The sequence below is a fragment of the Setaria viridis genome, chromosome 9 (genome assembly GCF_005286985.2).
Source record: "Setaria viridis chromosome 9, Setaria_viridis_v4.0, whole genome shotgun sequence".
NCBI lineage: Eukaryota > Viridiplantae > Streptophyta > Magnoliopsida > Poales > Poaceae > Setaria > Setaria viridis.
This window is the reverse complement of record NC_048271.2, coordinates 3,909,410-3,935,520: the sequence shown is the minus strand read 5'-3', so window position 1 is coordinate 3,935,520 and position 26,111 is coordinate 3,909,410. Positions and strand designations below refer to the sequence as shown.

Below are 26,111 nucleotides of genomic sequence, written 5' to 3'. Positions count from 1 at the left end.
CAGGTTTTTTCACGTTTCGGCTTTGTTTTCATTTGTTTTTATATACAAGGGATGTTTCAGTTTATATAGCGTTCTTAAGACATGTTCTCAGCCATTTTACGTAGTCCTTGGCAGTCACGGGATGAAGGCTTTCATTTTGTGAAAACGTTATGTAATTTTATCGAGTTAATTTAATTGAGAAACAAGGAATACATCAGTCCTACATACATATTTATATGCTAGAACTTATCCTTGCAGTTTGAGCTTGTCTGAGAATGTCTGAGAAAAGGCAGACTCTTATAGAAACAAAGAAGAAAAAAGAGCATGCCCGCAACTTCCAGTTTTCAGAAATGAATCATGGGCACACTTCATTACTTGCCAATTAGCCAATATCCCACAAGTAATAGGAGAAGGAATGTAAATGAGTCAGAACACGAATAGTAGATGACATACATTGCAGCTTAGAAGTCTAAACCCGGTGGCGGTGGGCAATGAACTAGCGCCCATGTTCAGAAAGCCACACGCAGCGTTCAAGTAACAATTGATACAAGCTTGCAACGCACAAGAGGGCACAGCAATAGTTCACCAGCCCATTCATTCTTGACATCCAGCTGCTAAACTACTCGTTCTTCTTAGCCTTCAGGTTCCCTTTGGGTATCTTGCTCAAGACACCTTGGTCGAGCTTCTGATACTGATCTTGCAGCAGACCAAGAAGGCTGTAGAGGAAATTGTCGACTTGGTCTTCATACTTCTCGTAGAGCACTGGAAGTGTGTGAGCACAAACAAATCCTGTTCCAGGTAATCCAATATCTTTGTCAGTACTACATTAGCTGAAATACTTGCATTTAGAAAATAGGAATAGAGTATTCTTTCTCACTGCCGACTGGCAAAAATGTAAAATTGTGGCTGACAAGAACGGAAGTTACAGGCTATAGCCTTCTTACCAATATATATAACTGTCAGGAAATTGCACCAACTTCCAATCACTGCAGCAGCCCACAGTCCAGCAATCGCCTGAAAGAAAACATAGCACCTCAATTAAAATGACTGTTTGGGACGGTCAGATAGAATAATAGTGCTTAAATGTGGAAGACTGAAATTGATCATACTATCATAATGTGTGTTGATCATAGCTATTTGAATGGATATGCAGAAAAGTTTCACATACCACTACAAAATGCTTCAAGTTTCTTTCACAAGACACATCTTGAAGGAAGCTCAGGAACTTGTTTATTTGCGCACCAATTGCAACAGCAATGTTCACAAACAGCTCATCAGGCAACTCAACTCGGGGCACTTGAGAAGGAGATCTAAAAGTACAAAACACGTTTCAAATTATCATGTCAAGGAACATACTATTCAGATGCTTTACAAAATTCCATACCCGCTTAGCATGTTTGAGAAATTGGACCAGACAAACTGGACGACCATTCCAAGAACAAGGGCAAATGAAACGATTGTCAGGAAGTGGTAATCAAGCCACTCGAAGAAAACCCAGATAGCTGTTGCAACAGCCAGAACGCTTGATGATATCTTCTTGTTCCTCCATAACAGGCAATCAGCAGCTACAATCACAAATAGAGACCATCAGACATGTCCGCACAATCAGAGTTAAACATACCAACAAGCAGATCGCTTACGTTTTCCACCACCCAGAGCTCCATGCAGGGTCTTCTGACGACCAAACAGCTTGTTCTTCACTTTGTCAGAGACCGAGCCTGGACCAAATTGCCCAGACTTCTGCTTAGGAAGATTGTCAGCAATGGTGTCAATGATGCTGCTCATAATCTTTTCAGTTGCACTCTCAGAACGTTCTGACATCCTCAATAACTTTAAGCTCACTGGAATTTATGAAGGCAAGTTAAACGCCATGTCCCATCACATTCCAAGCATGGATTAAAGAAAAAAAAGGAACAAACAGACTACATCCACGCAATGCATATGAGAACAAGGCCAGCGAAACAAGTTCAAATGTTTCATTTCAGGTACAAATTAAACCATTGTACTTGGATGATAGAATTAACTGGACCTAGATATTTAGACATTTCTGGCTAGCAATTCCAGTTACTAAAATTGATTGACTGGAACAGTTTTCCTCCTTTATGAATTCTAACCACTCCTGGATAACATAATACAGTACTCCTTAATCATCCAATGAATCATATTATTTAGCAAAACTTTCCATTGAACTCATTTACAGCAAAATACCGTAAGGTATTCTACAGCCCAGCTACCTGCTCGATTGTCCTGCTACAGTGCAGAAAAAATTGAGGGGACCTCTGCAATATAGACTCCAAGTCCAAGCTACAACGAAAAAAAAACACCTTTGACAGTAACACTTGCAGAAGAAGAGCATTAACCGAAACAGCATCTTTCAATCATCAGAGCACTTCACGACAAACATTGACCGATTTGTCGGTTCCTCGCCAAGAAACCAGGCAGGATGATTTATCTCCCCGCCCAGGAGAGAATCAGACCCAGAACTCGTCGGTAGCCTCCCTCTGCCTCGCAGCCTCGCTTCAAAACCCCCCAAAGATTCATCGCGCCATTCATAAACCAACATTGGACTCGGAAAAGAAGCAAACCACCCGAATCCGCCGTTCCTGGACCTAAAAAACCGCCTCCCTTTTCTTACAGTAAAGCCCCATCTCCCATGATTATCTTTGAGACGAAAAGAAGAGCAGGGGTGGAAAAGAAAAGGCGCTTAAGATTCCACATCGCCGCTCCAAAGTCCAAACCACCCGCCATCGAAGTTCAGGGAAAGGCTCGGAGGAGAGATTATACCGGGGAAAGAGCAGCGGGGGTACGAAGACGAAGCGACGGTGAGCCGGCGCGCCCTCTCCGATCGCGAGGAGCAGGAGTCGAGCACGAGCAGCGTGCCGTGGAAAAGGCTGGTTGGTGGCTTTGGGGGAAGAAATCCTACTAGCAGAAATTGATTCGCGATTCCGGGAGGGGGAGCGGCGGCGCGGGTCATGTGATTCGACGAGCGGTACACTGGACTGTGGGCCCTCCGAAGACCCCCACCCTCGGGGTTCCCACCCGAAGTGGCCGTTGCGCCGCCGTACGCGAGCCACTGCCACGACGGGCCCCACGAGGAGGGTGCTTGCTACATGCACGCAGTCGTTGTCGCGTTTTCACTTACGGGTGGGCCTCGAGGGAAGGATGGACGTGGCGGGGCCCGCTGAAGGGGAGGTCAAGACGTCACGATCACCTGGATTGTTTCTCCGGGCAAATCAAGTGCAAGTGCTGGTATAGAGCGCGAGGGAAGCGTGGTCTAATATTTTCCGTCTTTATCACTTGTCAGCGTCTCGTGATTTGCAAATTGGCCAAATTGTTTGAGCGTGGCAAACGCGTGTTAAAGTTGATTAGCTAAGAACTCCTTAAAAAGTTCATTGGTCGAAACAATCATCGACTGAGAACTCATTTGAAAGTCGCCTAATCCTTTTTCAAAAGGCTCATGGTTGTTCTATGGTGTGTTTAGAAATAATTCTCTGCTGATTCTATGAAGTGATTCTTCGTTCTAATTTTAAGAGTTAATACTAGAGAATCAAAGAGAATCACTTATCAATTTTCATAGAGAATTAGAATAAGATAGAGCTCTACCAAACAGGCCCACCTGCTCTAGCTTTCATGCTATTTCATTCTAATTTAATAAACTTTTCTACGAATACAAACATTACTAATGGCGATATGTTCCAAATTATACTTTACTTTAACTAGTTTATAAGTCAAAGTTATTTATGATCAAGTTTATAGGAAAAATATAATAACATTTAGAATACCAAATAAATACACTATAAAGATGTATTTTATGGTGGATTTGATTATTAGTCAATTGAATGTTGTAGACTTTGATGTTTTTTCCCTACAAACTCAATCAAAGTTAGCAAAATTTAACTTAAAAATAAAGCGAACTACATTTTGTAAGCGGGGGACTAGTAGCTTTGGTCTTCCCTCGTTTTTATTGACACTCCTCTCACGCCATCCACTTCCTTCACATCTCCCATGCTATGCATACTGTCATACAACCACTAATGGGCCTATAGCCACCATGATCTCATGGCCTCAGCCCTCATGTTGAGACTCATATCTTCTGCAGTACTATGCATATAGATTAATAGTTAGGATCTGCCGATGTTAATATGTGTGGAGTACTTCATAAAGTATGTTAGCCGATGGAGCTACATGTACACAAAGGGGCTCCCTGGCCCCTTGTCATTGAAAACCCTTTAAACGGCTACCCCTCGTCCCTAAATAAGTACATTTCTAACAAATTTTACACACAATATTAGTCGTGAGAAATAATTTGTTTATACATAATTACTCAAAGTATTGTGATCGAAAGTCATGCTATATATATGGTTCTATGATCTAAACAAATGTGCATGCATTGAAATTAGAAAAGGTAGCATCAATTAATCATTTAATTGGTACCATGTGCTTTTCTATATTTTTTATTGGTGCACTCTTTGTGTGATAAAATTTTATAACATTAAAAACACTTATTTTGAGACGGATGGAGTGTTAGCTAATGCTTAGAAATTAGTAAGTGCGCACGTTACATAACCGATTGGTACATACACATGAGCGCCCTAGATATCGGCTGATGACTTTTTATAAATTAGTGAAATTATGATACAAATGTGATGACCAAGATTTGGATTACACAACACAAAGATACCAAAAAAATAAAACAAAAGGTAAACTAACATAAGGAACATCCAATTCAGCCTGTGAACCTAAACAAGATGTAATCATGTACTACCTCCATTCCAAATTATACGTCCTTTTGATTTTTTTTTATATTCATAGATATTATTATGTATCTAGACATACATTATATCTAAATATATAATAATATCTATGAATATAGAAAAATCAAAACGACCTATAATTTAAAACGGAGTGAGAAATTGACACTAGAACACTACACCAGGCCCGTCCCTGGGGTGTATGGCCCGTGCGACTGTGCCTCCATTTTTAGGGGCCTCCATTTTCCAGGTCTACAGCCCATTGCCCCATCATGTCCACCAAAATTCTGGGCCAAAATTTAAGTCACAAAAGGAAGGCTGAAGCCCAAAGGCCTGGGTGCCTGGCTCCTTTTCCCGTCGGCCGTCGCGCGTTGTCCGCAGTCCGCTTGTCTCCCTGACTCTCCGCGGCTTCCAAATTCCAATCGTCTAGGGTAAGTTACTAAGTTGCGCCGGCAGCCGACCGCTCGGCCTCTACTACTGCTTCACCTAATCCTATTGGTAATTGTAAATTTATCATCATGACATTAACATCATCGATCGTTGTTCACTGAAGACTGAAGTGCACGTGGAGCTGTGCCAGCGTGGCGGCGTGCCGCTGTGCGGCTGTGGACTGGAGCGTGATTGTGATTGACTCCATGAGCGGCGTGACCGTGTGAGGCCTTCTGGCTTCTGGAGTTCTGGTAATCTGGTTCCTGGACGGGACATGAGTGCTAGTTGCTACGAGACAAGACAAGCTCACAAGGTAATATACTAATATTAATTTTCTTTACTTGATCATTCTTTCTTCACGTGGATTAGTGAATCAAAATTTTCTTATGTTTCGTATACATGTGCATGAATTGGTCTAGATCAAAGCCATATCTTCTGCAAACCGATCTAGAAAATTTGAATCACTTTATCAAAAGCGTAAGAAAAAACAAAGGATGGAAGAATCAACTTAATCTCAAAAAGGAGCTATGGATAGATTTATTAGAAAAGAATTGCGAGTGTCCTCCAATAATCAGAAAATTGATCAGAGTCATCCAATTGATCAGAGTCATCCAATTGATGATAATGCTGATAGTGATCCTATAGATGGGCATGGGCAAACAGAGACTGAAAATAATTTTGAGATACAGGAAGCTCTTAATAACAACACCAATGAGAAAATGGATAATGATGGTGATAATTTGGATACTAATCCCATTGAGGATGTTGATGATTCTTTTCAGCCTGATATATTTGATCCTAGGTATTGGGATTCACTTGATGCTAAACAAATTGACATTTTAGCAGAAAAGGGACTAAAAAAGACTTATCAATTCAGAAAGGTCCTAGGGATAGATATTCTAGAAGATTTTCTGCACTATTCTATACTAGAGTATTATCAAATGGAGAGCATTGCGATAGGGATTTGCTTGTTTATTCTAAAGAGCTCGATAGAGTATTTTGCTTCAGTTGTAAATTATTCACAAAAGGGAACCGGAAAGGTTATCCGGCAAATGAGGGGTATAGTGATTGGGCACATCTTGGCACTAGACTTAAAGAGCATGAGACAAGTGCTGATCATGTTTTAAATATGACCGCTTGGTATGAGCTGCGTAGTAGACTGCAAAAGGATCAAACTATTGATAAAACTGCTCAGCGACAACTTGAGAAAGAAAAGGACCACTGGAGAAAAGTTCTATTCAGAATTGTTGCCATTCTAAAATTTCTTGCCAAGCATAATCTAGCATTTCGTGGTAGTAACAGCAAACTATATGATGATAGCAATGGGAACTTTTTGGGTTTGGTAGAGATGTTGGCTGAATTTGATCCAGTTATTCAAGAGCATGTTCGTTGTATTATAAATGATGAAATGCAGGTTCATTATCTTGGTCCTAGGATTCAGAATGAATTGATACACATGCTTGCTTCTGCTATTAAGTCTGAAATTATTATGAAAACAAAGAGTGCAAAGTATTTCTCTGTCATTCTTGATTGTACCCCTGATGCAAGTCATCAAGAACACATATCTTTAATTATAATATATGTGGATACATCTTCCGGTCATGTTTCTATCGAAGAATCCTTTCTAGGATTTTTAGATGTAAACAATACGACTGGAGAAGGACTCTTTAATGTGCTAAAGAATGAGCTAAAGCAACTTGATCTTAATATAGATGATGTGAGAGGACAAGGCTATGGTAATGGGGCAAATATGAAAGGATGCAACAAGGGAGTAAAGATAAAATTTTTAGATGTAAATCCTAGAGCTTTTTATTCTGCTTGTGGTTGTCATAGCCTTAATCTGACACTTTGTGACATGGCCAAGAATTGTGGTGGAGCTAAAGATTTTTTTGGGATCATCCAGCGCATCTACACAACATTTGCTAATTCCACTAAGAAATGGCAGATTCTCAAAGATAACATAACAGGATGGACTCTCAAGTTAGTGTCAGCTACACGTTGGGAGAGTCGTGTTGAAAGTGTTAAAGCTATTAAATTTCAATATGTAGATATCCGAAAGGCTCTACTTCAGGTATTCGATATTTTCATATTATACTAATAATGTTGTAATTCATTTGACCATTTCTAAATCTAATGATATGTTGCTTCTTTTAATCTCAGGTATCTGATATTGAAAATGATGTAAAAACAAGCAGCGAGGTTAAAGGTCTAGCAAATAATGAACTTGGAGAGTACGAATTTATAGTGGCAATAGTAATTTGGTATGAAGTATTGTATGCCATTAATTTAGTAAGCAAACGGTTGCAATCAAAGGATATGCTTATTGATGTTGCTATTGAGGAAGTGAAGGGGTTGATTGCGTTCTTCAAAGGGTACAGGGAAATTGGTTTCTTAGAGGTATTGGAGACAGCCAAAGGAATTGCACTTGAGATGGATATTGGTAAAGAGTTTCAAAAGAAACGAGAGATTAAAAGAAAGAGACATTTTGATGAGAACCCAAATGATGCAAATGCTTCCATACAGACTGCAGAGGAATCATTTAGAATCAACTATTTCCTAAATATCGTTGATCAATCTATTTTCTCACTTACAACGAGATTTGAACAGTATTAAGGTTACCAGAATATTTTTGGTTTCATATTTATTTCCAACATATTGAAGTCATTGGATAAGAATAGTTTGAAATCTTCTTGTGAAAGTCTTGAGGGGGCCCTTACAAGAGATGGTAAATCTGATATTGATGCTAATGAACTGTATGTGGAGTTAATGTTTCTTCAAGATTTCATTCCAGAAGAAAATATGGGTCCTATTGAGATTCTAAAGTTTCTGAAGTGACATGATATTTTTCCCAATACTATTATTGCATATAGAGTTCTCTTAATCATTCATGTGACTGTTGCATCTGCAGAACGTAGCTTTTCTAAATTGAAGCTACTAAAAGTCTTACTTGCGTTCTACAATGACACAAGAAAGACTAAATCATTTGACCATGATAGCACTTGAGAGTGACATATTGGAGAAGATCGAATATGAGTTTATTATTGAAAATTTCATTTCAAGGAACACCAAAAGAATGATGCTCTTCAGATAAAGATTATGCAACCAAGATTAAATAGGTAAGATTAAATAGGTATGGTTTTTAATGTATCATATTTCTATGTAATATATTATATTATCATACTATATATTATTTTATTACTTTATTTCGCTGTAGTTCTCATTTTATAGTTCGGTACGGGACCTCGATTTATGCCGGGACGGCCCTGCACTACACAATAGCTCCAACATATACCAAGTCTTGCAGATGTTCGTGAGAACTGCTAGCCACCACTACACAAGTCTGTGGTCACAACTCACAAGCACTACCTCACCCTCACAAAAAAAAAAATACATGAACTAGCGAAGGACTGCAAACAAAACAAAGATTCATTCAGCAAAAGAAAATGTTTGGTGCCATGGTTCAATCCATGCATGTGATTCAGATAAAATATGCTGAACGTACCGTGGAGTCCGCCTACGTGCTGGCCGTGCGCCGGCCGGTCGTCTTCGTTCGCCGTGCGCCCACTGCCATGGCTGCCGTGCTGCCCATGCGGTTGGTGAGGATGCAGCATGCCATCCCGCTCCCCTCCTTTCCGATCAACTTGGTATAATTACAGTATCAAAAAAAATAATTGGTATAACACACAAACAGGGGTAGAGAACTAGAGATGCTATCGGGTTAAAACAAATACGTTGGAAAATAAACTAGAAAAAGAAAAGCAAAATTGTGGAGATGCGGGGTATCGATCCCCGTACCTCTCGCATGCTAAGCGAGCGCTCTACCATCTGAGCTACATCCCCGTGGTTGGGTTGGGTTGTTCTGAAAATTATTTATTCCATAAATAAAACTGCTGACATTTTTGTTCAACATGAACGGCGCAGCAAATATGGGCACCCGCGGTTCATGCGTGCTCACGTCCGTAGCCCGTAGTACACGGATAGATACCCAAAAAAAAAAAGGCGAAACACCCTCCGTGGATGGTTGTCACCTGCCCACCAGCAGGATCAGACGCCCCCACGCACATCTCAGGGAGGCTACGCTCGACTCCTTGGCTCGCTGCTGCACTGCAGGTCCTCGCTCAACTGCAGGCGGCTCGACCTCTTCTGTCAGCCGCCGCAAGCATCGGTCGTCCGCCGTCGCCGCTGCCGCGGTAGTTCGAATTGAAGCTTCCTCCCTCTTCCACCGCCACTGTCTACAACGATGTTAGTGCCCCACACCTTCGGTGCACTACTCCGCTACTGCATGAACCTTCTCCTCAAATCGATGCAATGTCGGTTAGGCTCCCGTGTGTAGGCATGGCTCGGACTAGTTGCTCGCGCGGCCACTAGATGCTTAATGAAATGTCTGATCTAGCGTACTCGATGTAACTTCTCTACTGATCCATTCATTCAGTTACGCATGAATTCCTCCAAGTTCATGGTTGATTATCAGTGCACAACTAAAGCTTTGTGCCACCCAAATGCAAATTCTCTCTGGCTAGTTTATCGTCAGGCACAAACACTCGACTAAAGGTACTGCAACATGACTACATGGGAGTTGAGACATAAGTAGCAATGTCATTTATGATTTGTGCTTTGAAAATGAAGATTGCTTCCATCTCCTTGTTGCCTGTCAAAGGAGTGGTAGTTTTTGTCTTACACTTGAGCTCACTTTATTTAGTTGATGGTGGCGGCTTTGGTCTCCAGTGACTAATCCTCTTCAAGAGTCAAATAGGAAAGCAAGATGTGCGGTTTAGTTGATACAAACTACACATGTCGATGAGAAATTGTGGCGCTAGTTCACTGATGCTTAAAGATTGCTAAGATGTCTCGTGTGGAAATTTCAGAAATTCACCCCTGGTATTTTGATGCCCTAGTGAATACTTAGTTTGGTTGGACAAACTTTCATCACAAACATGCATAAAAAATAATGTCAGATTTGTCATGTGGCTATTGTCCATACCATGGCAATCATTTTCACAGATATGGGACGGTTAATGGCTGTAGTGTCATTTACACATGCTATCAAGGCCATGGAACCTTTGAGCAATGTTCTCTGGTGATGTAAGTTCATCTATTCAGCTATGTGGTCTTGTAGAAACTATGCAGCTATCTGCAATACGATAAAACCTTCCTGGTCTCCTCCTGCCATGCATGGTGAGTTAGCGACTGCATCGTCCTCTTGACCACCTCCTCACATGGCGGCAGCGTCGGACGATGGGAGTCGCACCGCCGGGTAGCGGATGAAGATGCTGTGATCCCTTGGAGCGAGGGAAAAGAATGGAGCCGACAGCCGAGGGAGCTGAGCATGCGCCGCGCGTGGAGCGACGTTGATTGGGTTGCAGCAGCAGGGGGGAGCCGTGTCTGCTGCCTGTCCTTGGATACGTGGGCTGTCCACGTGGCGAAAATCCACGGCAGGGCTGCAGGAGAGCGTTTTGCAGCCCTCCTGCACGGATTTTTTTCCCCCAAAAAAGAACACCGCTTTGTGACGTGGCCCAACGAAACCTTTGGAAATGCTATCCGGCGAGACAAGGCCCCAATCGCCGGCCGCAATTCGATCCACGGGCACGAGCACCCCGGCCTCACAGAGGGCAGTGACCGTCCACCCGCCACAAACCCCTCATCGTCCCGTCGCAGACGACGGATGGCCGCCGTGTCGCTGCGTGCCCTGCGGGCTGCAGCCGTAAGCTCCTCGCCTCCTCTCTGTACGTAGCCGAAAAGACGGACAAAGTCACAAAGTGAGAGGACGAAAGTGAGCGGTGTCGCGAAAGAGACGACACGTAGGAAAAAAATGTGTGCTCTGGGGGTCTTCTGGGGTTACAAAGCTAGCCGTGCACATGCGGACATGCGGTCGTCGTCTCTCGTTCACCGATCGGCGGTCCTCTCTGTAACGACAAGCGCGACCCATGCCGGCGTTGGGTGGCCACCAGCAACCCTTGCCATCGCCTGGTGGTGCGCGGCGCGTATATCACATGGGCGATTGATCGAGCTGCCTATAAAATCGCCATGCACGGCTCCCCTCTTTCCTCGCCTCATCACGAAACCAAGCTAGCTAGCGACTAGCGTTGTTACGGCCACTGGCAGGTGGCAGCAGCTTAGCTAGCTCTCTAGCTGTGGCACCGATAGATCGACATGGCCCCCTCCACAACCTCGAGCTTCCTAGCCGTTGCGCTCGTCATGGCCGCCGTGCTCCTCGGCGGCGGCGCCGACACGTGCCACGCGGCCCGCCTCCTCGCCGACCTGCCGATGCCCGAGTTGCCAGGCCTGCCGACGCTTCCGATGCCTGAAGTGCCCGGCATGCCGCAAGTGCCAATCCCGGAAGTGCCCGGCGTTCCCAAGGTGCCTGAAGTGCCCGGCGTGCCGCAAGTGCCGATCCCGGAAGTGCCCGGCGTTCCCAAGGTGCCTGAAGTGCCCGGCGTGCCGCAAGTGCCGATCCCTGAAGTGCCCGGTGTTCCCAAGGTGCCGCAAGTGCCCGGCGTGCCCAAGGTGCCTGAGCTGCCAGCAGTGCCGGTGCCTGAGCTGCCAGCAGTGCCGGTGCCCGGCGTGCCCGCGGGGCCTTAGGTGCGCCGCGCGGGTATCGTGGATGCTGTCCGCCGCTCCCGGCCGGTGTGGACGAGCCCGCGCCGTCATCTCTTGCGCCGCGTCCCCATCGGCCCCGACGTGTGCACATACCGGGGCACGGGGGTGGTCGATGACGACGACGTCGTGCACTCTTGGTGTTATGTGTGCGTGTGCGTGTCTGATTTCGTCGTGATACCTACGTTGTAGGGTACATATATATATGTACATGTGTACGTGGAGTGCGTGTGTGATCATGTTTGCTCGGTACGGTGTCGGTATGAGTAATTTTACATCGTTTATTTACATGGGCTGCCAAATCAGTGTAGCATATGCATGTAGTAATAGTATGCATGGTACTATTGTTATTACCCGATGATGCTTAATTAACCTGATGTGCCTTCGTGTTTACATATGCCGCTATGTATATTTTCTCCTCCTTTATTAGGGAAATGCAAAAGCGTGCTTACTACAGCTTTCAGGGCTTCAGCGAAGTGCAAGAAACTAAAACGATACTCTTGAGCAGCTAGCCCATGTCAAACAGGAACAAACAGAAAAAAAATGACAATCCTTAAGGAGTTGGAAGCCAAGATGATAGGCTCGTGAGTATGGCATGGAAAATTGGAGACTGCGGAGGCCACCGGAGCGAACGCTGCAGATGGGCTCCTCCGTATGCAGGCACAAAACAAAGGAATGCAAAAATAAAACTAGATGGAGATGCGGGGTATCGATCCCCGTACCTCTCGCATGCTAAGCGAGCGCTCTACCATCTGAGCTACATCCCCTTCTACTTTGTTTTTGTTGCTAAATTTTAATATATATGTTCTGGTTGCGTAACCAAAGAATTGACACGACTCGACGCGCCCGCACATACGAGATGGAGAGATTCGCCGGCCGGGTTAGAGATGGGGCGCCTTTGGCCACGGCGTCCGGACGTGCATGGTGTTTCTTCCGTCAGGTTCGCCGCCTGTGCTGTGCATGGTGGAACACTGAAAACGTAGGATCGCATCCGAGTTTGGCATGAGTTCAACAGGTCGGGACCGCCTTTGTTCGATCCATCGAACCCTTCATCCTCGCGACCTCGCCCTCCTCCCGTCCTCCGATCTCGCAGTCCCACGCGCAAGTCTGTCGTGAACCGGAAGGCCAGTAAGAAGCTGCAGCGATTGCAAGAGCGCCAGGCAAGACGCAGGGCGCGTGGGCCAGAAATGTTGAGCGAAATAGTAAGTGAGTAGTTATGGGCTGCTCGGCCCATAACGTGTCCAAAAGCCCAAATGGCTGTGAGCTCTGTCGGTGAGCATATAAACACCGGACATCTCTCGTAAAAGATGGAGATTTGAATAACCAAAACTCTGCAACGCTCGCTCTCTTCCTCGCGGCTCCGCCGTGTTCTATCTGTTCTTCATCAAATTCCTGCTATCCTATCTCAATTCTCTCCTGATATCCTGTGGTGTCATAACACAGCCATCAGCCATGGAGGCCGCACGGGCCGATCTCTCGTCCCACCACCCGCCCTCCTGCGCCAGCGCCTCCGCGCGTGCCACCAAGACCGCCGTGGCCGCGGCCGTCGCCCGGGTGCTGCCTCGGCGTCTCGCCCCGCGCCGCCCGCGTTCGTGCTGGAGCGCTCCGTGGTTGTGGCGCAGGGGCCTCCTCCCGGGGCCGTCCCCGAGGGTCTGCAGCGGCAACAGCAGGAGGAGGAAGAAGAGTGGGCGGTCGCCGAGTGCAAATCCAGGAACGCCTACGGATGCGGGGAGCACGGCCAGCGGATGGTGCAGGGGCTCGCCCTCCACGCCCGCCTCGTCGCGCACCCGGCCAGCGGCGGCGACCTCACCTCCTCTCTCTACATCGAGGCCAGCGACGGCGCGCTCCGGGCCATCCAGGCGGAGTTCGGCTGGGAGTGCGGCGGCGGCGGCGGCGGCCATGATCCTCTCCTCCGGATCAACGAGCACCGCGGGCTGGGCGCCGACGCCTACGTCATCGAGGCCGCGGACGAGCGTTTCCTCTTCCTCGCCGTGGACCTCCTCCTCAGGGACCACGACGCAGTCGGCGTGCGCCGGTACTACCTCGTCTACGACGCTGCTTCCCCATCGCTGTCCATGGTCCCCTTCCTCCCGGAGCAGTGCTCTGTCGCATCCACGTTGAGGCCCCTCCACGTGCCCCGCGGCGGGGGCGGCCTCTACGACCCGATCCTCCTGGCGCGCAAGCCGGTGCCCCCGACACCGGAGCGGCTGGAGCGGCGCCACGAGGAGGTCGTCTGCGTGTGGACTCCAGCGGCGGCGGCGGAGGAGCGGCGCGCGCGTCCCGACCCCGACGGCGTCGGCCCGTGGAAGCTTATGCGGCGGCGCTTCCCGGAGCAGGAGAACCCCTTCACCGTGAACGTCATCTTCTCCTTCGGCGGCCAGGCTTTCTGGGTGGACCTCGCGCAGGGCCTCGCGCACTGCGCCTGGCCCCCGGCCACCGGCGGCGGCGCGGCCGTGGAGTTCGGCTTCATCGGCATCCCCCCGGGGTGCCCGCCCGACGAGAGTTGGACGAAAAGGCTGTCGGACGAGTTCTCAATGAACAGGGACCGGACCATGCGCTTCGCCGCCGGCGCCATCCGGTTCGTCTGCATCGACCGCTCCCGCCGGCTCGGCGACGTCACGGTGACCTTGTGGAGCCTGGACATGGCGGCGCGGCGGTGGACGAAGGAGAGGAGCTTCCGCGCCAGGGAGCTGTGGAGGCGGTGGAGCTTCAGGAGGCGGGGGTTGCCGGAGATGGAGCCCAGGTTCCCCGTCCTGATGGCGGACGGCACGCTCTGCCTCCTGGTGCGGAACAAGCCCAGGACCTGGGACGACGAACGCGTCGAGGATTACATCTGCAACCTCGACTTGGAGAGCATGAGCGTCCGGTGGTCCGGGCGCTTCCGTCAGTACCATTGCTATGAGCGCCCCGTCATCTTGCCTTCCGGTTTCTTTGGGAAGCAACTGCGCCCTCTCGTTCCGCGCAAGCGAGAGCTGAGGGGCATCTTCTTCACGCAGAAATGACAGATCGATCCCTTCATTGTTTGAACTGAAAGCCTGCACTTTGCATCTTTCAGTTTTATCGCTTCTGCTAAGAACAGTTTTTTTATAGACGACTGCTAAGAGGAGTTCTTAGATACTGCATCAGTTTGGAGATGCAGGGCACGACCCCTGCTGCTCACCTAATAAACACAGAAATCTGAGACACACGACTAATCTCCTCGTCGTAGCATTCTGATCACCAACTCTGGCTAAAGAACTCGCGCTGCCACACCGATCCGGCCAGGCGGCCACCAACCTTGCAGCAGCAGAGTACGATAAGCCAGGCTGCCTAGCTGCTGGCAGTGCGTTCCATGGCTTCCACCGCGAGCTTCCTGGCCATGGTCATGGCGTGCGCGCTCCTGGCCAGCCACTCGTGCTACGCGGGGCGCCACTTGGCCGACACGACCGCGGCAGCCGTGGCTCCTTCCGCCGCCGTCCCTGTTCTCCCGGCCGTGCCGACCTTGCCGACGGTGCCACATACGGCAGCGGCCACCGTGCCGCCGGCGACGCTGCCACCCATGCCGGCGGTTCCAGCGGTCACAGTGCCACCGGTGGCGCTGCCACCGATCCCCGTTCCTTCCGTACCCAGGGTGGCGCTGCCGCCGATGCCCGATCCAAAGGGCGGACGGTATTTCAGAAACCGACCGGGTGGACGGTATTTGTCCACCCCTTGGGCACGTAGCAGCCGTCCGATCGAGCCTGAGCGGCCCAGATTGGGAACATCTATCACAGGAGTCTCTTCCTCGCCAGGCGCCCGGCAGCTGGCCGGTGGCCGCGGTTGACCGGTGGCTCAGGAGAAGCAGCAGCTGGCTCACTTTGGCGTCGCCGGCAGCCGGCGGTGGTGCGATCCCGGCCACACATGTTTGTCGAAGTGCCTCACCCGCGGCGGAAGCGCGCATCTTTCGGTCGTCCTCCTCAGGCTCGGAACTCCCAACGAGACGGAGGGCGTGGCCGGCGGCGAGCTGCTGCAGCAAAGCCCAATGCACCGACGCCTTCCAGACTAGACCGGACGCGAGAACAAGCCCAGAGAGCTGAGGGGCATCTTCTCCCGCTGCGAGCTTCTTGGCCAAGGTCATGGTGTGCGCGCTCCTGGCCGGCAGCTCCTGCTACGCGGCGCGCCACCTGGCCGACACGACAGCGGCAGCCGCGTCCCCTGCTGCCGCCATCCCTGGCCTCCCGGCCTTTCCGACCTTGCTGGCGGTGCCACAGATGCCCGCCGTCACCTTGCCGCCCATGACGGCGGTTCTGGTGGTCACGGTGCCCCGGGTGGCGCTGCCGGGCATGCCGGCGGCTCCGTCCGTGCCCAACCCCAAGGTGGCGCTGCCGTCGATGCCCCCGATCCCGAACGTCAATGTGGCGGTGCCGTTCCTGCCGCCGCCCCCGTCGGCATAGGAGCGCTCGCCGCGCCGTGTCCATCATCGGAGGCCGGCCTGGTTGTGTGGTGGGGGGGTTCGCGGGATCACTCGCCGCTCCTCCGTCTGCGTGTTGTACGTAAACAAAAGAGCAGCGATGTCTCTCAGTCTGGACCTCACCATTCTTTTCCGCAAGGGTGTGCGACTGCACGGGTATTTTTGTTTGTGTTGGAGTGTTCTGCCATTGTTCATATGTACATGTACAAATGTACCCTAGCTTCGTATTTCTGTACTTCCCCTCCCTGACTCCCTCATCTACGTCTGATTTTCTGGTTATCTCAGTTTCTTCGTGTGGGCCTGCACCTCAATTTTGAGGCCGAAAGATTGGTCGTTTCTACTAAGCTCGGCCCAGCCCATCACTACGATCATAGCCCAAACTGCTGCACGGGAAGTGTCGTAACTTGTGAGTTGGTTTGTGCTAAAGGTAATGTAAACCTAGAGGGAATCAGATGAATCAGATTACAGTGGCGGTGGAATTGGTAAATCACCCTCTTTATTTAGTTGGACTCCGGTAATGTTATCAGATTACAGTGGGGGTACTGTATCTGATTACGGTGGAGAAGGAGGGGGTAACAATCTTATATAGGTAAGGGATTCGATTATAGTGTTAATTGATTACAAACCACTCAAACAATCATCTGCAATGGGATTCGTTACCTTCAGTAATTGGATTACGTTACATTTGAGCCAACCAAACACCATCTCCGTTGTGAAAGACAATGTGTTTGGGACGACCTAATATAACTCGCCAAGAGCAAGGATGATCTTCTTTGTTTGATAACTTCAATTACGATGGAAACCTCCAATTCCTTTCTTCCAAACGTTCCATGTAATAATGTAAACAACCATGGAAACTCTATTAGTCTATTTGGGCATTGCCTTCCAAATGGTATGCCATCGGACACTAACCTATACCTATTTGCTGAGGAAATGCATAGGAACAAAACGGCTACTAACTGTACATAGTTTGGAGGAAGGGACAGAGGACGTACAAATAAGTGCATAGCGATTTTCCAGATGACCATGCAATGGGCTCGTCGCTTGATGTGGTCAACCTCTAATCGATCTCTAGCTAGGTTCTCGACTATGAATATGATTTTGGGATCATCATGCACGCAAAAGAATTTGCATAATCCAGAAAACTAGAAGAACTGAAACAAAAATTAAACTGCATCACCATCAAGATGGAGATAGAAAGGTCTTTTTTTTGGCAGAAAACAATAACGCTCCCAGAGGTCGAAAGGCCGTATCATTCAAGGTGCAAAAGCTATGTAGATAGTGCAATGAAGAAAATAGACCGATTTTCTTTGGTTGATATCTATGTTCAATTGTGAAGTTCGTCTCGGTTCTTGATTTTTCTTGAAAAGTACATGCGTTTTTCTCCTACCAGATGTTCCACGCGGTGTAAGGTAAGACGCTATTGAAAAATTATTGACTCTCTTTGGGTGTCGGCTTCGCACGCTACTCACCGTCAGGAAACAGAGATACAGATCAAGATGGCTATAAACCGCTGCAATAACCAGAAACGGAGCTTGAGCCAAAATTCAGAGGGGGCCGATCAATGAAACAAAATCGTCAACTGTAGCAGCACCGTTGCTGTCGACAAGCTCAAGTCCTTTGTCTGCACACAAGAGGCCGTGGTAGAGCACGATCTTCTTCGGGGATGAGAGGGCCCTGGCCTGTACGTATCCGTAATCCAAATCCGATCTCCCATTGGCGCAGGCTCACCTGGCTCAAGATCACACGGAACAAAGGCGGCAGGGAAGGTTTTCTTCATCATCGTGAGATGGCGGCGGAAAGGAACGGGAGAGGAAAACGTCAGAAGAGAATGATCGAGATGAACTGGATGGCTCTCAACCAGCTTCGGCAGTCGGTTTCGGCAGTCTGGATGTTGGGTGGAACATTTCGCTTTCGACTCATTCTCTCACCGGCAAGTAGCGGATATGCCATTTTTTTCATTTTTAGAAGAAGAGAAAACAGTTTTGCTCCGTCTGAAAGAGATTTTTTTTTTGTTGCTCCTGTGCAGAGAGTAAATTTCACAGTTGGGTAGGAAAATTATTTATAGATTCGGCTAGATTTTTTCTTTCTTTTGAAATCATGGTATAAGCTTTGGTGTCCACTTAAGGATCCTCTATTCTTCTACCAAGGAAACAATCACCTAATCTTGCTTATGTTGTTATCATGTGCTACTGATATGTGTTTGCCCGTAGTTGTTGTTAGTAGGCATTGCTAGGTAGTCTTTTTCTTTTCTTTTCTTTTCGTGAGTATAGTCTCCGGGGATTACATTATTGTATTTTTTCGTGCTATATCATTAGAAACGGATAATATTTAGTATTATTGTTCGTTGGAAATAAAGGAACACGTTTTTTATTTGAACATGTGACAGTATGTCTATTGAAGTTGGTTTCCACGTTTTTGTTGATTGCTCAATGCACATGTATATCAGTCATTGTTTAAGGTTGAGTATTGTGGTACAAGATATTCTGAACTGCAGATAACAGGAATCAGCTCTGGAGAATTCTCTTTCTGCATGGTATCCATCAGGCACCAAATGCCAGAATGTTCCTGCTGCCTACTGTTCAACTCCATGATATCCTTTTCTTTTGTGAGAAAATATTCTGCTCGGACTCTTCCATGATTTCGGCAAAATGATCCATTCCATCTCGAAATCTTATCGCAGAATCGCTCACACAACCAATACATCCATAAAAAAAAAGATTACTCTTTTACGCTTTACCGGAAGAAACGAAAAGTATACGCATGCATCAAACTCCATCCGTGCATATTGTCACTTCATGAATTTGCTCTTATACTTAACAGAGAACTTGATCTAGAAATCTGTTTCCAAAATAAGGAGGAAAAGAAAAGAAAATACAGTGCATCCATGCAGCATCAGTTGCAGAGGTGAATCATTAGTTTACGCAATACGACTCGGAGCCATAGCAGCAGAAGAGAACGAAAACACTGATTTTTCTTTGAAGGAAGCAGATCAATAAAATGAAGCAGAGCAAGCGATGCATCCATTCCGTTTCTCCAAGCTGCCAATTCCGAGGGCCGACATTTATCCCATGCCAAGGGGATCCGACAACGACGCCAACCATTGTCGTCCTCCGCCATCGAAACCGCAGCTGCAAAAATCGCGTCCCCCCTTCCGTCCCTCCATTATTTCCCGGGAAAATTCCACGCGAAATTTCGCCCACGGGCTCTGTTCTTTCTGAAGAAAGGGAAATACACTGAGAAAACACTTAAAACGGGACAGCGGCGCAGCTACTGCCTACTTGTGTGCTAGTACAGAGCTACCTCATAAAGCTTCCTGCGGCTGCTCCTGTTTGCGCGGAGGCGGGAGGTAGTAGAAGACGCCGGTAGAAGACCTGAAGACGACTTCGCAGTTCGCGCACGGCTGCTTGAGCCTAGCAGTATTCAGGTAGGAGGTAGACGTCAGCTCACTAGCTCAGTCGTCATCAGCGGTACTAGTAATAGCCTGCCTCTCCATCTCTTCTCCTTTGCAATCCAAGCTAGGAAGAGAAGGGTAGCTTAGCTTGTCCTCCCCTTTGTTGCCTTTCTTTTCTTTCTTTCTTCTCTTGGGGCTCTACTTCGATGGCCAGGTTTCTTGTTTTGGTAGGTTTGCTGACGCTTTTGCTGTTCTTGCCCCGGAACCTTTTTCCGATTGCAGGAAACGTTCTCCTCAGGGGCTAGAATCGTGACGACATGGATGGTAATGCGAGACCGGCGGCGAATCAGAGGAAGCCCATCGTGTAAAGATTTTTTTCTTCGCCCCCCAAAAGAACTCTCCTTTCGTGTCCATTGATTGATTGATCCCTGGGTACTGATTTGCGCGTGCTCCGATGGCGCCCCGCAGCACGGACGACGACCTCGTGGAGCTCCTGTGGCACAACGGGGGCGTCGTCGCGCAGCCCCAGGCGCACCAGCGGCCGGCGCCCTCCGAACGCCTGGACAGCAGCGGTCTCACCGACGAGGAGACCGCCGCGTGGTTCCCGGACACCCTCGACGACTCGCTGGAGAAGGACCTGTACACGCAGCTCTGGTACAGCACCATCGCCGACGCCGCCCCGCATCACGGGGGCACGCTCCCGGGCCCTAGCTCGCAGCCGCCGCCGCCGCCACCGGAGCTGGCGCACCCGGCAAGGCCGCCGGTGGGGAGCAGCGGCGTCGAGTCGAGCTGGGCCGGCGACATCTGCTCGACCTTCTGCGGCAGCAACCAGGTGCCCATGACGCCGGCAGGGATCAACAGGGGAAAGGACGCGGCATTGCAGTCGGAGGTGCCGCGCGGTGCCGGCGCGCACGACGGCGCCGGCGCCGGCACATCGTCATCCGGCGGGTCCGGAAGCAACTATGGAGGATCCGGGCTGCCGAGTGACAGCGGCCGTGTCCAGAAAAAGATGGGGAGGTGTAGAGACGACTCGGATAGTCAGAGTGAGGTGTTTCTTGGTCTAATTTGTTCATGTTCCTTGGTTGTAACCTGTATTGGGTAAGAACTAGGAAGTATGGATGCTTGAATAGAATAGAATTGATGAGGAAATTGCAGGATGCCGAGTGTGAGGCAACTGAGGAAACCAAATCATCAAGGCGATGCGGGACGAAGCGCAGGACTCGCGCAGCTGAAGTTCATAATCTCTCAGAGAGGGTGAGATCAGATTATACTAGCCAAGTCTATTTTCAGAAAGAAAGCTTGTTGGTTAATTGTTCTTACAGCATTGTCGATTGCTGCTCATATAGAGAAGAAGAGACCGGATCAATGAAAAGATGCGCGCGTTGCAAGAGCTGATACCACACTGCAACAAGGTATATTATGCATCTTTTTTTTGTCAGGTGCAAGTCCCTTGATTAATAAAATTCTGTTGGTGAGTGGTGGCATATGTACTTGATTGTTGTCAATATGTTTCTCTTTGATATTTTGGTTGAATTTATTGGTTGCAATAATTTTCAGACTGACAAAGCGTCGATATTAGATGAGACAATTGAGTATCTGAAGTCCCTCCAAATGCAAGTTCAGGTTAGGAGCTACTCATACCTGAACTCACATGATCCGATATGAGATCATTTGCTGGTACCAACTGAGACTAAGAAATGAATATGTTTCAGATCATGTGGATGACTTCTGGGATGGCACCGATGATGTTTCCTGGTGCTCACCAATTCATGCCACCAATGGCTCTAGGCATGACTTCAGCTTGCATCCCTGCAGCGCAAGGACTAAATCAGATGCCAAGAGTAGTACCATACATGAACCTTCCCCTGCCAAATCACATCCCTCTGAACTCATCTCCAGCTATGAATCCAATGAATTCACTGAGTGTCTCGAACCAGATGCAAAATGTTCACCTCAGAGAGGCAAGTAATCACTTCATTCACCCAGATGGCAGGCAAACAGTGGTACCTCAGGTATGATCACAGTATGATAACCCAGATGCTGTGAACTTCAGGGACATTTTAACCTTCTTTCATCTGCTCACCTAGCTGAAATGTCATCTGTTCTGCAGGTACCAGGAACCCATGTTTATGGACCTGAAATACCACAAGCTGAACATAATAGGGTACTGGAAGTGCCAGCTAGTACTGTCGTGCCAACCTCTAGTGCAGGACAACCGCATACTTATGGTGGAGTTTAGAATGACCAAATCTTGTAAGGTGTTGCGTTGATAAAACTGATGATGCATAGATAACTTGAGCTGTATATCACTGCATATATGTACAGAAGTGTAAGCAGTGTATGCAGCCATTCTTTGACATCGAAACTGTTAAGAGTTATTAGGAGTCTAGACTCTAGTATAGGTAACAAAGGAAACTGTCTAGCTTCCATATTTTATCTGTGGAACATGGCTGCATACCGTTGCACGGTACAGTGTACACAAGAGTGAATGGATGAGTATATACGAAGCTGTCCTCATTGAACCTATGCTTTTGCTGCATCCATCAGTTTCATGGAAACTGACTGCTTGTTTTTGCCTATCTATCTCATCTTGACATTCTTTTGGCATGATCCATGAATTTTAAATGTTGAATCCATTTCTTCAGACTGAATTGACAATTTTGTACATATTAGCAAATATGTAGATACCGTCAGGACTAGTCGGTCTAACCATCCCTTTCATGACAATTACAGGATCAGGAATGCTATGTCGATTTGCACAAGGGTCTTTTTTTCTGGCAATAAAAGAAAATGCTGACAATGATGAGCAGATGACATCCATATTGCTGTGCTATATCTCGATTGATATGGCAATAGCTGTCTAGATATGAATGCTACAAGTGCATGTAAATGCAGATATCGATTTTTCTCCTCTGAGATGCTAACTTTGATTCACACTGCATTTACTAATTTTAACAATATTATTCAATTAACAGTCAATTCCTAAGTTGTACATATGGCAAGATTTTCCTTTCCATTACTGTTAATAAATCACCGAGATGTTTGCGGTTTCTTTTTCTAACAGAATTTAGAAATGATTGTTGTGAACTGACCAAAGTCCTACCAACAGGTCCTACAGACAGAGATTGGATAACAAACCTCTAAATCCAAAGTACAGATCAATCAATCTTGTCCTTTTGCCTGCTCCTATTTCTGGGGAACCAACACATACAACGATGATCTTATCTACAACTTACCAACACCATTTTCTACTTGTGGAAAGATTTGATCTGCAGAAGATGAGCTCGCCATCACACTGCCGGCTTATAATTGGATCTGCTTGTGGGGCACCTGAGGCAACATGCTTGATGGCAATGGTTTCAGCATCCTCCTGGTGTTCTTGTGGCTCACAGCAGCCGGGAGAATCTGTGTGGAGCCCTAGGCTTGCAAAATGCCAGCCGCTCATCTTCAGCCTGGAGGTGTTTTTCAAGACATGGCGGTTTTCGCTCCAAAGTTTTCACTGATGTTACAGCACTCAAGTGTGCATGTTACATACATGGATGTCCTATCAGCACATGCTACCGGGGCCTGCTCACTGCAACTGGTGATAATAGGATCGGATGCTCATATCTCCTGGAGTTTCATGTCTACCACCACTTTTGGATCCCCTGGCAGTCCTTGCCCCGCTGTTGCTTTCGTCTCTCGGTTATTCTTTGGATGCATATGGTTTGTCACTTGTGTCGTCGGAATGCTGGGGATACGAGTAGTGATGAAGTAGAAGTGAATTGCCCTCCTTTTCAAATTATCTAATTTTTTTTGGTGCAACTAGTCTATGCATGAAGCTCAATGACCAAGGCTAGCTATTATTGCTGTATCTGGACAGTGATTTTCGTGTTACTTTTCTTTGTGCAGTTGTTTCGCCAGCTGGAACATGTTGTGTGGTATTTTGTTTTTTTTCTCGATAAGGGAAGTTTTATTAAAATCAAGATCGTTACATCGAGTCGATAAAAAATCTTGAGATCCTCCCGACCTCTACACAACTAAGATGCACACAGCCTTACAAGAAAAAATAAAGATAAAAACACACTAGTGATTCGTAATCCTAAGACTAAACTGCCACCCATGTGCTGGGTAAAAAAACTCCTTAGTTACCTACGCCAAGCATTGACACGCCGCTGCAACCAAACCCTGTGAGGTTGCCTTCTGTAGAATAACCCATGTACGGAATCAGTGAATAACCGAAAAGATATCTTGTAAAGGAGTAGCAATATTTCTCTTTTCAAAAACCAAATCATCCCTGCATAGCCACATGGACCAACAAAAAGTTGTGGCCCCGAGAAGAACAAATGGCCTAAGATCATTACTAATCCCCAATAGCCAAGTCCCAAACATATTTGCGACGCTACGAGGAGGTGATAAACCTGTAGATGCATAAATAACTGACCATGCATCTCTAGCAAATTGGCAGTCGAAGAACAGGTGTCTAATTGTCTCATCTTTGTGACAAAAACAACACTGCTTAATACCTTGCGAATTTGTGATTAGCTAGATCATCTTTCATTAAGATTACACCCTTAAGTAGGTACCAAAGAAAGATCGTGCTTTCATTTCCAAATTCGTTTATTTATATTGGGGATGTTGTTACGGATCAATGCTAAATAATGAGATTTCACTGAGAATTGTCCATTGGGATGCAAATTCCAGCGAAACTCATCTTCCTCTTGGCTCAACACAATATTAGCAATACATGGCAAAAGATTGTTCCACGCAACTAGTTTTTGTCCAACTAGGTCTCTACGCCATGAAAGACTAGGTGGAGCGACGCCTAGTACTTCTGCAACAGTATCTTGTTTATGACGGGCTATGTTATAAAGAGAAGGATACTGTTCACGCTGGGTTCTGTCGCCCATCCATATATCTTCCCAAAACCTAACTTGAGATCCATCCTTAATATGAAGGTGCCAAAATGAAGGGAATCTTGTTTAACCTTCATAAGACTAGCCTAGAAATGCGAGTCCCCATTCTTCCATTGCACTTGTGAGAGGGGTTTGGAGCCTATTAAGATCTGTTGCCAAGTTCCATCTGTTGTCAGTAGCTTGTAAAGCCACTTACTAAGCAAAGTAGTATTCTTAATGTCAAGATTATGAATTCCTAGACCCTCCTGATCTTTAGGTTGGCACAAAATGTCCCACTTGGCTAAACGGTATTTACATTTTTGTTCATCACTTTGCCGGAATAACTGTGATCGAAAGTAATCCGGTTTTTTTATACTCCTTTGGGAACCGAGAAGAAAGACATCATATACCTAGGTAAGCTACTAAGCACTGAGTTAATCAATGTCAGCCGACCCCTTGTTGAAAGGTGTTTTCCTTTCCAACTACAAAGTCTTTTTTCAAAGCGTTCCTCCACTCTTTTACAATCAGCATTTGACAGTTTCCTATAATGAATAGGTATACCCAAATATCTCATTGGAAAGTCCCCTAGATTACATCCAAAGAGTTCAGTGTAATGAGCCCTCGCTTCATATGCATCACAAATGCAAAAGATTTTACTCTTATGAAAATTAATTTTGAGTCCTGATAGTTGCTCGAAAGCACACAGCTTTGATAATAATTGAGTGTGATAATAATTGATGCCTTTTCCTCTCTGGCTTAACGTTAAGAGATGGAAGTGGACCTCAAAAAAAGAAAAAAAAACATGGAAGCGATGAGCACATGCTAAGCTTTGGTGTAGGAGTGATTGATGTCACGTCTGCATCTTGTGTTTATTAGGGTTCACTCCAGTCGCCATCTCCGGGTAGAACAATCTTATGGGACTGGGACTCATATCGTGTTTCACGTTTAGAAGTTGGGATTTGCATGGAGTTCATGCGCAAGCTGGCTGCATCTCTATCTCCTGCTGAAGTCTAGTTGTCAAAGTGTTGTGTTTTGCATGGAGGAATGAGCTGTGTTCTTATTTCCTCTGGCAAACTGAAGCATGTTGTTTGTGTTGTGTGCTGGTGTGCATCTAGATGATAAAGATGGCTAACAGCAGGAAACAGAAACAGAGTTGGCAGTTGCATGAATTAGCGGCGCAACAGAGGAAATCAGAAAATCGAGGAACTGCAAACAAAATGTGAGCGATAATAATAGGAGAACATGCGGATCCGAACGCACTGTGGTGATGAACATTTGTAAAACAAAAGATACGATTCATTTTGTGCCTTGCAGCAGTTGTTTCAACGTCAGCGTACGGAAGACTACAGAGGGAGGGACGAAAATGAAATTGAAAAAAACATACATGGCTTCGCCCGGACTCGAACCGGAGACCTTCAGTGTGTTAGACTGACGTGATAACCAACTACACCACGAAACCGCTCGCGTCTGAATTTGTTAAAGTTGTTTAACTTTACTGTAAATAGACCTCAACTTGGGCCGAAAGGCGGCGAAGCCCAAACCTGGTAGCGAGGCAGCGAGCAAGCAGCCCACGGGCTTTCCGAACCGGCGTCTGGTGGCTGGCCACTGACTGAGTCGTCGTCGTCCCTGTGGTGCGGCCCGCCAAGCCGAATGTTAGAACC

At 47.1% G+C, this 26,111-nt stretch overlaps 4 protein-coding genes, 3 non-coding genes and 1 pseudogene across 9 annotated transcripts; 4 read left to right on the top strand and 4 right to left on the bottom strand.

The window, feature by feature from the left end:
• Positions 1–320: 320 nt before the first annotated feature.
• Positions 321–2,968, bottom strand: LOC117835127 (reticulon-like protein B8). Its single transcript, XM_034714500.2, has 6 exons — positions 2,764–2,968; positions 1,620–1,820; positions 1,364–1,544; positions 1,148–1,289; positions 924–993; positions 321–768 (listed from the first exon to the last, which is right to left on the bottom strand). The coding sequence occupies exons 1-6, from the start codon at positions 2,951–2,953 to the stop codon at positions 599–601; spliced, it is 954 nt and encodes a 317-aa protein (XP_034570391.1). The 5' UTR covers positions 2,954–2,968; the 3' UTR covers positions 321–598.
• Positions 2,969–5,686: 2,718 nt separating this feature from the next.
• LOC117839782 (uncharacterized) lies at positions 5,687–8,162 on the top strand (annotated as a pseudogene).
• A 764-nt stretch (positions 8,163–8,926) lies between these two features.
• Positions 8,927–8,999, bottom strand: TRNAA-AGC (transfer RNA alanine (anticodon AGC)). Its single transcript has one exon. It is a non-coding gene; the product is annotated as a tRNA-Ala (tRNA).
• Positions 9,000–11,180: 2,181 nt separating this feature from the next.
• On the top strand, positions 11,181–11,880 carry LOC117836899 (uncharacterized). The gene has a single exon (XM_034716424.2). It carries the CDS (start codon positions 11,310–11,312, stop codon positions 11,736–11,738), a length of 429 nt encoding a protein of 142 aa, XP_034572315.1. The 5' UTR covers positions 11,181–11,309; the 3' UTR covers positions 11,739–11,880.
• A 567-nt stretch (positions 11,881–12,447) lies between these two features.
• On the bottom strand, positions 12,448–12,520 carry TRNAA-AGC (transfer RNA alanine (anticodon AGC)). Its single transcript has one exon. It is a non-coding gene; the product is annotated as a tRNA-Ala (tRNA).
• Positions 12,521–15,059: 2,539 nt separating this feature from the next.
• On the top strand, positions 15,060–16,165 carry LOC117839770 (uncharacterized). Its single transcript, XM_034720184.2, has 2 exons — positions 15,060–15,394; positions 15,810–16,165. Exons 1-2 carry the CDS (start codon positions 15,085–15,087, stop codon positions 16,163–16,165), a joined length of 666 nt encoding a protein of 221 aa, XP_034576075.1. The 5' UTR covers positions 15,060–15,084.
• A 3,228-nt stretch (positions 16,166–19,393) lies between these two features.
• LOC117840501 (transcription factor PHYTOCHROME INTERACTING FACTOR-LIKE 13) lies at positions 19,394–22,102 on the top strand. 3 transcript variants are annotated; one of them, XM_072290940.1, is made up of 8 exons: positions 19,394–19,616; positions 19,859–19,940; positions 20,045–20,624; positions 20,732–20,830; positions 20,923–20,988; positions 21,134–21,199; positions 21,289–21,588; positions 21,687–22,102. In XM_072290940.1, exons 2-8 carry the CDS (start codon positions 19,894–19,896, stop codon positions 21,813–21,815), a joined length of 1,287 nt encoding a protein of 428 aa, XP_072147041.1. In that variant the 5' UTR covers positions 19,394–19,616; positions 19,859–19,893; the 3' UTR covers positions 21,816–22,102. The 3 variants fall into 3 exon arrangements, with proteins under 3 accessions (XP_072147041.1, XP_034576897.1, XP_034576899.1); XM_034721006.2 differs by having other exon boundaries at positions 19,395–19,609; XM_034721008.2 differs by having other exon boundaries at positions 19,395–19,714.
• Positions 22,103–25,835: 3,733 nt separating this feature from the next.
• Positions 25,836–25,909, bottom strand: TRNAV-AAC (transfer RNA valine (anticodon AAC)). The gene has a single exon. It is a non-coding gene; the product is annotated as a tRNA-Val (tRNA).
• Between the last annotated feature and the right edge of the window lie 202 nt (positions 25,910–26,111).

Bases quoted from the DNA above. Each gene is read 5' to 3' on its own strand.
- LOC117835127 (XM_034714500.2), bottom strand. From the start codon at position 2,953: ATGACCCGCGCCGCCGCTCCCCCTCCCGGAATCGCGAATCAATTTCTG. The intron at 1,290-1,363 runs GTATGGAATTTT...TTGTACTTTTAG, and splicing joins TTCTCAAACATGCTAAGCGG to ATCTCCTTCTCAAGTGCCCC. The intron at 994-1,147 runs GTATGTGAAACT...GTTTTCTTTCAG, and splicing joins ACTTGAAGCATTTTGTAGTG to GCGATTGCTGGACTGTGGGC.
- LOC117836899 (XM_034716424.2), top strand. From the start codon at position 11,310: ATGGCCCCCTCCACAACCTCGAGCTTCCTAGCCGTTGCGCTCGTCATG.
- LOC117839770 (XM_034720184.2), top strand. From the start codon at position 15,085: ATGGCTTCCACCGCGAGCTTCCTGGCCATGGTCATGGCGTGCGCGCTC. The intron at 15,395-15,809 runs GCGGACGGTATT...CAGAGAGCTGAG, and splicing joins GCCGATGCCCGATCCAAAGG to GGGCATCTTCTCCCGCTGCG.
- LOC117840501 (XM_072290940.1), top strand. From the start codon at position 19,894: ATGGATGGTAATGCGAGACCGGCGGCGAATCAGAGGAAGCCCATCGT. The intron at 19,941-20,044 runs GTAAAGATTTTT...GGCGCCCCGCAG, and splicing joins AATCAGAGGAAGCCCATCGT to CACGGACGACGACCTCGTGG. The intron at 20,989-21,133 runs GTATATTATGCA...AATAATTTTCAG, and splicing joins TGATACCACACTGCAACAAG to ACTGACAAAGCGTCGATATT.